Below are 13,572 nucleotides of genomic sequence, written 5' to 3' on the forward strand. Positions count from 1 at the left end.
CACCCACAATAATTATTTTATCTGAAATTAAAGCAATATATTAGAATTAGATTATAAGTCTGAGAAAACCAGATAGAAACTCTAAGTAAGGGCCAGGTAGATGATAGATAACTGGAGGGGAGAAGCTGCAGAGAGGTGTGTAAGACTGTAACTCTGCTTTCTGGTCCCAACTCTGGATAGTCATGTTTTTGGGGGGTCATCAAATTTAGTCAGATTTCTACAAATGAGTGCTGCATCCAAAATGTTATGGCTGACATCTCTCATAACATGACCTGCTTTTTCCCAGAAAATCTCTCAGTTATCTCTAAAGTGTTTTCTTGGACACCACTCAGAGAAGCCAGCAATTTCAGAGGTCACTTCTGAGACCAGAGAAAACTACAGTCTGGGAGACATTGTTCTGGCAAAACTACACACCTATTTACTATGAATTTTAGTGACCTCAGACTGGCGTAACTGGGTGTCAATACCCCAACGTAAATTGTTATTTAAAGAAATCTACCTGGCCCCTGGCAGACAATCTGCTATTGCTGGTGGCTAGCTTCAGAAGTTTCCAGAGTACAGATCTTGGCCTCCAGAACAGTAAACAGGCTACATTTATAACTAACATGACACTTGTAATAAGGAAGCTTAACAACAACAATAAGCTTAACAGCTGCCACTAAAAAGGAAAGTGTGTAAGGGATAGGTGAAAAAGCCATGTTGCTAGTGACTTAGCTACAAGCTAAGCTAAGCTAGTGAATCGTTACAGACAGAATACTGTGAATAGAAATAGCAGGTAATTCAGCAGTAAAGCACCTGGATATGACACTATGTTGTTATCTAAAGGTTTTTTAATTTAACAGGCTCATAAAACACCACTGTGTGCCGTAATAGGAACAGGAAGTGATACGATATCTCAGCGGGAGCTAACACCAAGTAATATTTTATAGCACCTTTCAAGATAAAGATCACAAAGTGCTTCACAACAAAATGCCAGAGCAGTAAAAAAGATAAAAAAGAGTTAACTAAATGCAAGTCTACAATGTGTTTTTAGTTGTTTCTTGAAAGAGACCACTGAGTCCACAGATCTCAAGCTCAGAGGAGAAGAAGTCTGGTGGCCACTGTGGCAAAAGCTCTGTCTCCTTTACTTTTCAGCCTCGTATGGTGTAGGTCCTGATCATAAGATCTCATGGACCTGCCTGGGATGCATTGCTCTAAAAGTTCACTGAAGTAAGCCGGTGTTCATACACGAAGAGCTTTAAAATCAGAACCAGAATCTTGATATGGACTCTGGGAGGGAGCCTGTGCAGCTGGATCAACAACGGTGTGACATGAGAGTAACTAGAAAACACTTGCAGGAGTGTTCTGAACAACCTGGAGACATTCCCGGGAATATTTGCCTAGACAAGTGAACAATGAATTTCAGTAATCCAAGGTGCTTAAGTGAGAGCCTTTATGTTTGGTTAATGATTTAAGATACATTTTCTCATTCCTATTTAATTAGTGCCTTTTCTACTTCTATTTTAACTGGTAATGTGTCAATTTTAGATATTTTCACCATATAATTGTTCAGCTATATTTATCCCTTTTGTTTCGACTGCTTTGCATTTGACTAACAAATCATTTCTAGTGCTATTTGCAAAGCAATTTAACTGGTAATTTAGTACTTGTAGCTGCTTTAACCCAGTAAGTGTCCATCCATTACCTTTCAAACCTTTCTGACTCTGTGTGTGTATTTGAAAATAAAACTATTTATTCCTAATAATTAACTGTTTCAGATCCACTGATTTCTCTCCCAAACTGCTTAGTGCATTAAGCTAACAGTTTATGAATACAAGACAAGAGCTTGACTGTTGGAATAGGTTGTCCAATACATATAAGAAGTGTCAAAGAAGTAATTGTAATGGAAGGTATCCCTTAAGCCTTGTTTGGGAACCATAAATCCTGTACTGACAGTCAGTCCAGATATTCAGTAAAGACAGTAACATAGTCATAACAGGAATTCACATCATATACAGACTGTCGACTATATAAATGCCATTCACACAGACACATAATCACACTAAATAGCCCAGTGTGTGAGCTGAAGCAGATGAGCTTTCTGACTCACACATGCTTGCTGTTACAGATGCAAATCACTTACCTGCTTATGCCATTTAAAATCTCAGAACCAAATTTAGCAGTGCCACAGGCGTCATACATATTCATCACAAGCCTAATTATCGAAGTTAGATGACTGATATCTCCTCATGGCTCCTTTCGAGATGCTGCCTCTCTTATCTTTTCCATCATGATCTATGCAGCGCAACAGACAAACGGGCATGTATCCAGATCAGTTGAAAAAGGGGATTGAATGAAACAAAAAGCACAAACAAAAGAGAAAGATTTGAGGCAAAATTATTTTTATGCATGGTAAAAAATATTTTACTTGTGATTTCCAATCAAATCAAATCAAATATGCAATAAAAACTGAAGGAAAGAAAAAAAAAAGACTGAAAGAGACGAGATGTGAGAATAGTTTGAGTTAAATCAGCCATGATTATGTAGGATTGTGTGTTTACCTTTTTCCACGTATGCATGTTACACATTAATATTTATCTCTGAAACCTTTTAGTAAGTCTATGATTTGATTATTGTGATGACTTTTTAATTTATTTAAAAAAAATCAGATATTTAAAAAAAATTGTCCAAGTGGGCCACCATGTGGGCAAGAAGCATTACTGCATCCATAATAACACGTGTAGGTAATAAAAACTCAGAAGCTTGTTCAAACTCATATATTATTTATTACAATTAAATATTTTTCTTATATTACAGGTCCATTTGAAACCATACAAATAATCTGTGCTGTGATTAATATTTCCAAGATATTTCCAAAAAAAAGCCATGCAAAGGAACAAACAAATTCACATAAGAAGAACCCAAATTCAGGTTTTTGTACACCTGGGAATGAAGTTTGATTCATGGTTTAATCCCCTACCCTCTTTTAGTCTTAGTCTTTTTGGTGAAAGCATTTCTTTGTGGTGATTCAAGATCAATACCAGAACGTGTCATCTGATGAAAAGTGAAAGGCATTTGAAAGGTACGCAAAAACTACAGTAACTATTTGTACATTTCTTTGTGGAAAATTCTTGGAATACATGTAATACAGGGTAATGGGAACAGGCACAGAGGACCAATTAAGACACAAGCATCACACATCTTGATTAAACATAATTAGTTTGCTGAGTGATTCCTAAGGCCATAAAATGTGCGCGGTGTGGTTTTCTAATTCTGGATTTAAGTTGTTGAACCAAATCAAACCAAATATTTTCACCTGATTCAAGTTGGCTATACTTTATACACCATCAAGCAATATTCAGATTTTTTATTAACCTTTGTTGAATAAAGACATGATAATATTTAAGTCATCGGGGCATCAGTGGGACAGATTAAAATAGCGTGGAATAGTTTTAAATTCAGATGAATTGAAATAAACACGAATCAATGAATTTGAGACATCTATTGAAATTATTTCTGAATTCAAACAAAAAAAAGTCTATCCCACTTACAGAGGATAAGGAGCAAAGCAGGTGTGGATGGATGTGGGCATTTTAAAGTGATACCCCACCCAAAATTTTGACTATCAAATACTACTGTGCTTGTAGGTCAGGTGTAACGCCTCCTTCATGTAGATCAGCAGCTGTAGTCAGCTCATATGTCCTTGTGTTATCGTGTTGAGTATGTTTGTCAGAATGTCTTTTTATCTGTATTTATGGAACTTATTAAACATACACTGAGAGGTTGATTATGATAACGTGGTTTAGGGAAGCTTCTCTGGACAGTTTGACACAGTTTATCCACCATGATGACTTGCATCAATTAACGTTTAAAGGAAATGATACAAATCAAGCTAACTATTATGTTTTTCAGGAAGGCTTAAACTACAGAGTTAAAGCAGTGAGGAGGGAGCCAAGCAGTTTAGCAGGACAAAGTCACAACGACCTCTTGATATGAGTTTAAGCGTGGCTTTTTTCTTTTTGTAGCAAAAATCATGAAAAGTCCCCAAATGAAATTTCGTGTCATTATATGAAACAGTAGCTGAGATGAGATTCCACTTTCTGTTAGATGTCAGAAAAGCAGTTTGAGAAGTTGGAAATCCATCTGGTAAATTTTTTGATATTCGGTCTGAAGACTGACAATTTTGGTTAGGATTGCAAAGAATTTGTACCTGGGAAAAATTCCAGTATGGTGGCTGGCCTTGGGACTTGCAAGAGAGAGAAGAATTTATTTATTAGAACGCTTCCAATGATCAACGGCCACATTTTTTAAAATGTTTCCTTCGAATAGGATCCCAAATCCACATACCGATCTTTGCATGGATAAATCAAAGTCATGGTAAGATATCCTGCTTGGCTTTTCATAAAGACCTTAAATCTAAAAAACAAACAAATAAACAAACAAAAACAGGTATATATATATAATATGGTGCACAAATAGTCATTAATGGGTTGTGATATGAAAAGAATAAAACAATCAGTAACACCAATCAATGTGCCAAATTTTGCATTGCTGCTTGGCCCCAGGTGATTGACATTTGTGAACAAAGCTTTCTTGTGGAGATTTACCAAAAAAACCAGTATGGAAGCTTGTTTATGCCACTTAAAAAATATATTTTTGGCTATCCATAAGTAAAAAAATGTGGATTATTATCTCAAAGTTTTGACCTAACTTCAAGTTTGAAGGGTTTATTTAATTATTATTTTGAGTTATTTTCTGATATTTTTTGACTTAGTAATTAAAATGTTAAGAGTCTTATCTTGAAATTTTGGCATAATAACCCCGAATTGTGACTTATGGATGGCAAAAAATGTTTTTTTTTTCAATGGCAGAATGCTCTAAGGTGTGCATGTAAAAAATGAATCCGTAACCAGCTGGTTAGCTTAGCTTAGCTTAGCCTAGCATAAAACCTTAAACAACACATAATTTGCCAACAAGAAATTTGTTATAACACTTTGATTTATACAGACTAAACAAATTACATACACAATGTTACCTATTATGCTCACAGATGATGCGGGTGCATCTGGTTTTCTACCGCCCCCTCCCACTTCCAAGCATTATAGATCGCTAAGCTAACTAGCTGCTGCTTTATATTTAAAGTACTGATATGAAAGCATTGTCAGTATTGTCATACCACACTCTCTAAAAGGTTAGTTTCTCCAAAAAAAGAAAAAGAAAAAAAAATCCTCATCTACTCTCAACTAGTTAAGTAGTTTGATACCAAACATCACTCTCAATAAAAATGTTGATTAAGATGGACTTTCAGGTCACACAAGATCACAGGTAACACTGAAATACATGTCAAGCATCTAGGAATCAAGATCAGCGCACTTACAAGCTTCATAACTCCAGACTGAGATCAGTACATGTTACTAAATAAAAGGCTGGGAATGTTCTATAAGGCAGCAAAGATCCAGGGCACAGGCTAATGGTAAGTTAAAATCAGTGAAGCTATCGGCATTTAAAGGTGAAGAGGCAAAGCTTCATCATCTCAGGGGAAATGAAAAGGAGGATGACAGGAAGCTGGAAAAGGCCAGGGTACATTTTGGTCCTGCAAGGTTTAGCATCTCTGGTCACATGTTAGCGCATGTCCTTCAAACCACATCTGAGATCCTTCCAAATACTCCATATGTGTCCTCAAATCTGCTTATTGCCTACTTCAGTGTCTCAAAGCGAAATTGCATGAGCTTGTATTGGGTAAGCGAGCTGAAACACAGAAATACTGCTGCAAAGACTATCACGCTTAGTGCAGCTATGGAGAGACATCTTCAGCCTCCTTTCTAATCAGGAATGCAAGCCACTCATCTAAAACTCTTTAAAATGATCTTTTGAAAATAAATTATATATTTTCTCAGTACAGAAATAAATACATATCTTTTCTCAAACATAGGAACGAATCATCATCACAGATCTAAATGCTACACTGACTACATTATTCACCAGCTCATCAGTGAAGAAACAAGAATATACGTGACTAACTGATGCCATCTGCCACTAACAGAAACCCATCCAGATATTTAAATGCAAATATACAGTACGCTGACACCGGAGTCAAATCACACCTCTGGCAAACAGCTTTGAAAAAGTAAAATATTCCTCGGCATTGGCATAACAAAAATCCCCTTTAATGCTCGGCTCATCCTCGCAATGTGAAAGCAAGCAAACTAAACTCTCGCTGTCTTTTAGCGGTTAGCATGCTCGTCCTGCTGTGTGAAAGTCATCACTACAGATACAGATACGGTATAAAACCTGCATCTCTCTCAAAAATTAAGAAGAGAAGAAGCCAAAAAACATTTAATTGGTTGCTCTCGTTACACTTTTTCACTGCTAATTAGATTCAATCAAACCGTTTGACTGAGAATGTCTTTCATGGCTGTCTTTGGGGCGCGCTGCAAAGCTCTCCAAAATCAATCACCATTAGACAAAAATGTCAATTTTAATATTTGGGAAACTTCCTTACATGCTTGCTTGCTGAGATTTAGATGAGAACACTCTCTGTATACGTTGTAAGCACATAGCTGGAGCCAGCAGCTAATTAAGCTTAGCTTAGCAAAATCACTCCAAAAAGATATGTATGCAGTTATTTGTAGTCTGCTTGTAGTCCACGTTCTATCAACCAATCATGTTTGATGATGCTTCGACTGCATGCATTTAAGTAGTCTATGTGGAGAGAGAGAGGGGGGAAAATAGGGATTGTTGATTTACTGAAACACACCTAGCTTCTTTAAAACTGATCTGTAGTCACATGCAGTTGATAACAGCTGGACAGAACAGACGTTCTTGCCCTTGACAGCTGCTAATTACATATACAGTAACCGACCATTGCCCCGAGAGTCAAACTTAGTCAGGCTGGGCTATTTTCTAGACTTTATGCTAAGCTATACTAACCAGCTGCTGGTGACTATTTCATTTTGATTATACAGACATGAAACTGATTCCTTCTTATTTATCACAAGCAAGCACATTTCCCAGACTATCACTATTTCTCAGAACAGCATGAACACAGCTGCATTACAGTAAGATTTCTATATGCCGTGTCAGTAGAAAACGCCACGTTTTCACTATCAAATGGACTCGGTGCAGCTCAAAGCAACAGAAATAAACTGAGTGAAAAAAAGATGTGATTAAGTCGTCAGCTGCACCATCCGGTGTGACACAATATGCCACATATTTTCATTATCTATGGCGTATCAACATACTTTGCGTTATCTGTTGTCTGTCAGGCAGATAGTAGCATTATTCACATGAAACATCAAGTTCTCAGCAATCTAATCAAATTTCACATTTCTAAGAGCTACAGTAGCATTTTCTACAGCAGAGTACGTTCCAGGTTCTTCACACAGCTGCTACAACACCAGAGAGCCATGTATGATAAAAGACCATTTACACTGCCATAGCAACTCTTACACATTATGTCAGACCATTAGTTTACTTAATAAATGCGTGACATGTAAGCATGAATGAGAGACTGAAAAGAAAATAAGCTGTCAAGCCGTCGTCCGAAACTCCAGTTCCTCTCTCACGGAGGCAACCAGTGAGAATTTGTGGCAGGTGGAATCGGGGTGTAATGTGATGTCACGCCTCGTCAGATACTACTGCACGTTCTTGAGGAGGCGTCCGTAGCGGAAGTCGTAGACGTGTCGACAGAAAAACACCAGCTCTGGGTCAGTGTCATCGGGCACACAGTGGTGGGTGGGCATGGCGTTGCCAACAACAGGGGGCACCACAAGGGAGGCGGCGCTGTCGCTGACGCCTTCTCTACGGCGTTTTACCAAGGCACCAAATCTGGACAGGAAACAGACACAACATGAGAAACTAACCTCAAAAACACCCCTGATGGCTCAAAACTCCCTGAAATTAAGAACACGACAGAAAGTAAAAATGCTTTCCTGCTTACCGACAATACTGTGCCAATGTTAGGACATAGCATTTGTCTTCAATACAGGCCACACTGTTTACATCCTGGTGACGGGATGCAAAGATCTCATTCTAGAGAAAGACACTCGGGTTAGATCCACACAAAAAAGCCCAAACAAACAAACCCCATCATGATATCCTCTTACATGTAGAAGTAGCGGGTGGGACTTTAAAGACTAAATCTCTCTTCTAAATTTTAAACAAACCCTCCTGCCTCACCCTCACTTCCAGATACATAAAACCGATTTGCAGAGAAAGATGCTTTACGTCATCCTCTGTGACAAAGCCGTGTTCCCGTTCTCACACTGCTGCTCTGATGTGTTTGTTGTCTGTCAGTGCACGCTGAGAGACGACAGATTTCATGTGGTTTAATGTTTCTAGACAGTGAATTGAAGTCGTTCCTCTGGGAGATTACTGACATCAGGATGTGAACACAATAGAAACCTATTCCGCAACATGTGTGCCTGCCTGCATACAGTGCTGTGCAAAAGTGTTAAGCCACCTTTCATTTTTTTATCTTTTGCTTCTAAGGAGTCAGATTTGTCTTCAGCAAAGGTTTTCCAGGCTTTATGAAGGTCTTCCAAAGTTCCTTTGTACATCGGCTGCTTTTTCACTAGACCATTTACAGAGGAATTTTTGTTGTTGTTGTTTGACGAGTTACTTAACACTGCATTAAAAAGACCTCTAACTCACTGTTGTGTTTACACATAACAGAAAGTTAACAAAGACCCACTTTAAATGTTATCTTCAGTCACTTTGTTACTATCAGCTTATTGCAAAAACATATAATTTGTTCCAATTTTCTTAGTTGAACATATGAAAAATGCCAAGAATAACACACACTGACAGATATAAAAATAGTACTTCTGCACCAACAAGGTGATTTCCAAAGAGCTATTAACCAAAAACTTGACGTGCCTCTGCACGGTGCAGTGCAGTGTGTCCTTAAAAAATTTGAGTAAATTGCACAATTGGAGGACAAAAGGAGGTGAACAGTCTCTGAAAGTCCTTAAGAAACAGGAAAAATGGCTGTCAAGAAGCCATTCTTAAGGAGGGGAAACAGAATTAAAAGCCCAAAGAGAAAAGAGCCATCTGTACCGGAACAAAAGGCAGCAAACATACAAAGAAGAGCTTTGAATGTTCTTCAAGACGCCTGGAGAACTGTTCCTGAAGACCGCTTAAAGAAATGAGAGGAAAGCTTGGATAAGAGAGTTCTAAATATTGACTTTAAAGCTTGTTAAAATTATACAAACTCTATTTTTTTCTTATATGTTGTATTTCCATGTAAGTTTGCACAAGAAATCTTTGCAGCGATGAATGATTTCATAGCAAAATATTACAAAAAACAGTGATGACTTAAGACTTTTTCACTGTACTGTACAACTGTGCATTCATTGCTTTGATACAATGGTTATTCTTATTGTGTAACACAGTCCAAGGTGTCCCAATACAAAGAAATATACTTAATGTCCTTGGGCAAGACAATGAGCCAATGAGAGTGAAGGTGAACACCTTACACTGGTATTTGAGTGAGAAACAGCTTACAGCCTGCTATAAATACACTGCTGAATTTTTCCTAAAACACCCTTCACTGTACTTTCTAAGCAGCTGGTGGTTTAACAGAAGTAGATAACATACTTTTTGGGAACAATCTGCAGCCCTGGATTAATACACATTTAGTGCATTTTTTAAATATTAAATCAGCAGGACTTAAAATAAACTACATCATCAGGTTTTGGATAATTAGAGAAGCATTTTAGCGTGTTCCCTTTCTTTCTGTGTTTTAAAGTTTACATAACATGTGTTGTTGACAATAGAAAACACATTTAACACTATAATAAGAGTCATTATATTCATTAATAGTATCTAAAATCTCTTCTGGTTTAGAAAGCTGGCACGAAGCACACATTACAGCCATTAGTTAAGCGTGGATTACAATTTTTTTTCCCTTTTTTAAAATCACAGCACTCAACCGGCTTGTTATGAGAGTGTGGAAAGCCACAAAAACATGTGTTGATCAAACACCTGGATCCACCTTGAACCGTGCCGTAACCTTAACCGTGACAACACTAATTTTACAATTCCATTTGATCCAGCTACTAGAATTGCATCAAAGAGGCGAGTAAAAATTACATGGAAATTACATGCAGCAGGCAGGATTTTCCAAACTTCCTCGCAGTGCACTACAAAGCAAGGCCGTTTAAAGTTACATGACCTCGAATTATATATCGCTGTAGCTCCTGAGTACAGTGTGTTTTACCAAACAGTAAAATGTGGACCTGAAGTCAAGTTTCCCCTAAAATATTTTGTTATAGAGGCAGTGGATTGGCCTCTGGTGCAATTCCAGCAGTGCTGAATGATCATAGCAGCATTAAAAGGATATTATATGAGCACTTAAGGTATCAGAGAGTCTTGTTCTCCCATCTTAATAGACATCTGGGCTACTTTATAGCTTTGTTAGGCCATAGGAGGACTTGAGCCTTTCAGTGTATGTCTCAGAGAAGGAGAGATATGCAGATAAAGGAGACACGAAGGTAGTAATCAGAGCCTGGCATATTGCACACGGTGTTTCTGTGAGTTATTTAACTCCTCCCGCCAGAACCGGTGATGCTTTCTATTAAGCGTACGTGAACTGGCTCGACCTGTGCATCACTAATAGCCATGATTACAGGCGCTGAATATGCTGCAGTTGACACAAGCTATATTTTAGATTTGCTGGTCTATAATTACCCCTGGCAGTTATTAGAAAGCCGTGATAAAAAAAAAAAAAAGCATTTCAGAAACACACGTCAGCCTTCTCACCTCACAATGTACGCTGGGGTTGCGTCCTCCCTGTGTGTGTTCTGGACGGTAGTACCAAAACAAACTCATCATCAGCTCTCCTGAAGGAAAGAAAAAAAGTCAAACATAGCACGTCTTTCACTTCACTTCTCAAACCAGTTATTACCACATAAATGCGTCTTCTCGTGTGGTCTGAGTAAATGCTGCGTGCAGCGAGCGTACTACCTGACTCTGGTTCTTCCCACAGAGCTGAGACCTTAGCCACGTAAGGCAGAGACTTTTTTCTAGGTCCAGATTTCAGCAGAACAGTGTCTCTGACTCTAATCAGCTCCCCGTCCCTGTGGACTCCCTCAAAGCACTTCCTCAGCACCAGAGTGTCCTCGCCCTGGGAACACAGCAGCAGGAAATACTGACTCCTCTAGCAGTCAGAAACTGATAAGCTTTGAGAGGCTGTGGAGTAAAAAGCTGCAGGATGTGATTTGTATTGAATGGCTTCTGCGCCTTGGTTGTCGGGGTTGCTGGATAAAATGTAGTAAAAAATAGTGACTAAGCCCTGATCCCACAGTGAAACAGGTGTTATGAATCACCCCCCATACTCTCTCAGGACACTTAAGTAAAATGACATCAGCTCTAATTAAAAGTGGTGCCATTGTGGCTGTGTCAAAAAGCACCAAAATGACTTTCTCTACATACCACAGAGAAAACCTCCTTCTCAAAGGGCAGGCCAAATGGCCTCCAGCCGTTGGTGGATTTTTGGCGGCCATTCTTCGGCTGCTTGGCAACCGTTTGCCCTCCGTCGCTGGCACAGCTGAGCTTCTGTTTCTTGTTCCTGTTGAGAGGGCAGACAGCCGAGCTGATGCTGCCGGTGCTGCGCGCGCCAGACCTTGACCCGCTGGGCTGCTTGGCACTCTGTGGACACTCCTTTGCCACCTTCAGCGGAGGCTGCGGTTGGCTGGGGTCAGACAGCGGAGTCTGGATGTGGGGCACTGATTGGCCGGCTGGAGGCACAGTGGGAACGGGGCAGCCAGTAAGGATTCGAGGGCTGGGACAAATGGGGATAGAGGAGGGGCTGTGGTGGTCATTGAGGGTTGCTGGGTAGTCATCTGAGGAAGGAACAGAAAAGGTACGATAATGTGAAATGAATACAGAGTACTTAAACGAGCCCTGCGTGCAGACTTTAGAGCAATAACAGCTATCGAATCACAGCCAAGACACAGTTCATTCTTCGCCATTTGCTTTCATGCCACGCCCCCTTTCACGTGGCTGATGAACATCTGCAGGAAACAACATGCAAACAAGCTTCAGCTGCAGCACATGCAGAGTTTCTGCTTGTGCTGGAATGACAAAATTTTCTTTAGATATTTTACTTCAACCTAATCTAGTTTATTTTGTTTTGTCGTTCTTCCGTGTTGGTGTCAAGCTGATCAGCTAGTTCATGTTTCATTCCTATTGGTCACATTGTGAGATGGTAAGCCTACTTTTCTGACGGCGCCATCATTTTCTCCCATACTTTAGTTGGTTGTTAGATGGTTACAACTACGAACTCTGAACCACTTTTATTAATTATTATTTTATGCAAAATTACAATACAAGGAACAACAGAAATAATTACATTTCTGTAAATTTTAAGTAGTGTGTAATTCATTATAGCTACATAGTTTTTACAGGACAGAAGAAATAATTTCACTGTAAGTATGCTGTACTTTTTGGGGTGCGTGCTGTATTATGGAGTGACTTAACCTTGTCTAACTTCCAGGTATTTTACAGGTATTTTATGGGAAAGGAGACACCAACGACACTCATTCCTTTACACTCACTTTGAAAGATGTTTGAACAGTGATTGTGAAAAAAAAAAAGACAAGAAGTTAAGTTAGATTTGGGTCCATCATGATGAGGTCACATGCAAATTTTGACAGTATTAATTTTTTTTTCTCTTATAAATTGCTGAGGGGGAACAGTTCTCCTTTAGATTGGTCAAATAAAATAACATCTGAGTAACAGAACATCAATCGTGCACATAAACATAATGAATATTTAACAAGGATAACAACTCCATAATACGGCCAACGCCTTTAAGTATTTGTAGATAAATATAATTGCATTATCATTTCAAATAAAACCCACAGAAATTCCATTTGATTACAGGGAATTACGATCTTAATTGCGAGCCGTATCATAAGGTGTTACCTAGAACTTTGAACTTTGATACGAGAGGCACAACAAATACTCGGTTGTTAATATTTATGCTGAAGTAGCAAAAAAAGCAAACAGGCAGAGCCTCAATTAAGATCAATTATAGTCTTTACCATGCACACAAACTAGACGTTTCTCCTAAACTGGCACTGAAAAACAAGACAAGCATTCTCCTGTGTGAGAGGGGGGTTGTGCACACTCCCATGACACAGCTGCAGTGGTGACATTAAGGTGAAGCGATGATCAATGAACCCATTTCACAGCAGATTTGTGCACTTGTCATAGCAGGAAATATTCTTAACAGTGGCTCAGCTGCAGTCCCTGTCCCAGGCAGGAAGCCACAGCTGAGGATTAGACTACCAGGATCCTTCAAGCTCGCTCACCTAAATAGAATCCAGTCATTTTTAATGTTGTGAATTACACCTGTGCTTTTCCTGCTATGGCAAGTCAAAATCTCTGCTGACCGACCTATTTGTTGGCTGAATCTGAACCTCATCTGCCGCATTCATCGAATCCCTGAGAGTACATTAACACTTTTTTTTTGCTGTCTTTTAACTTCAGTGTTGTGCCCCCTAATAATTCTACTCAGTAAAATTTCAGAGAAAGAAATTGTGACAAGCCGTCCTTTGTAAGGTGATGATTTTTATTGTGTGCTCAAAT

General features: G+C 39.0%; 1 protein-coding gene across 1 annotated transcript in view; it reads right to left on the reverse strand.

Annotated features, from left to right (window-relative positions):
* Positions 1-2,977: 2,977 nt before the first annotated feature.
* bahd1 (bromo adjacent homology domain containing 1) overlaps positions 2,978-13,572 on the reverse strand; it is a 33,061-nt gene continuing 22,466 nt past the window's right edge. The window contains exons 3-7 of the mRNA XM_005477063.4: positions 11,413-11,822; positions 10,945-11,104; positions 10,741-10,820; positions 7,919-8,010; positions 2,978-7,806 (exon numbers count right to left, since the gene is read on the reverse strand). Of these exons, the coding sequence (XP_005477120.1) occupies positions 7,614-7,806; positions 7,919-8,010; positions 10,741-10,820; positions 10,945-11,104; positions 11,413-11,822 (935 nt within the window). The 3' untranslated portion in view covers positions 2,978-7,613. The remainder of the gene's footprint in view (positions 7,807-7,918; positions 8,011-10,740; positions 10,821-10,944; positions 11,105-11,412; positions 11,823-13,572) is intronic.

Source organism: Oreochromis niloticus, linkage group LG19, assembly GCF_001858045.2.
Source record: "Oreochromis niloticus isolate F11D_XX linkage group LG19, O_niloticus_UMD_NMBU, whole genome shotgun sequence".
NCBI lineage: Eukaryota > Metazoa > Chordata > Actinopteri > Cichliformes > Cichlidae > Oreochromis > Oreochromis niloticus.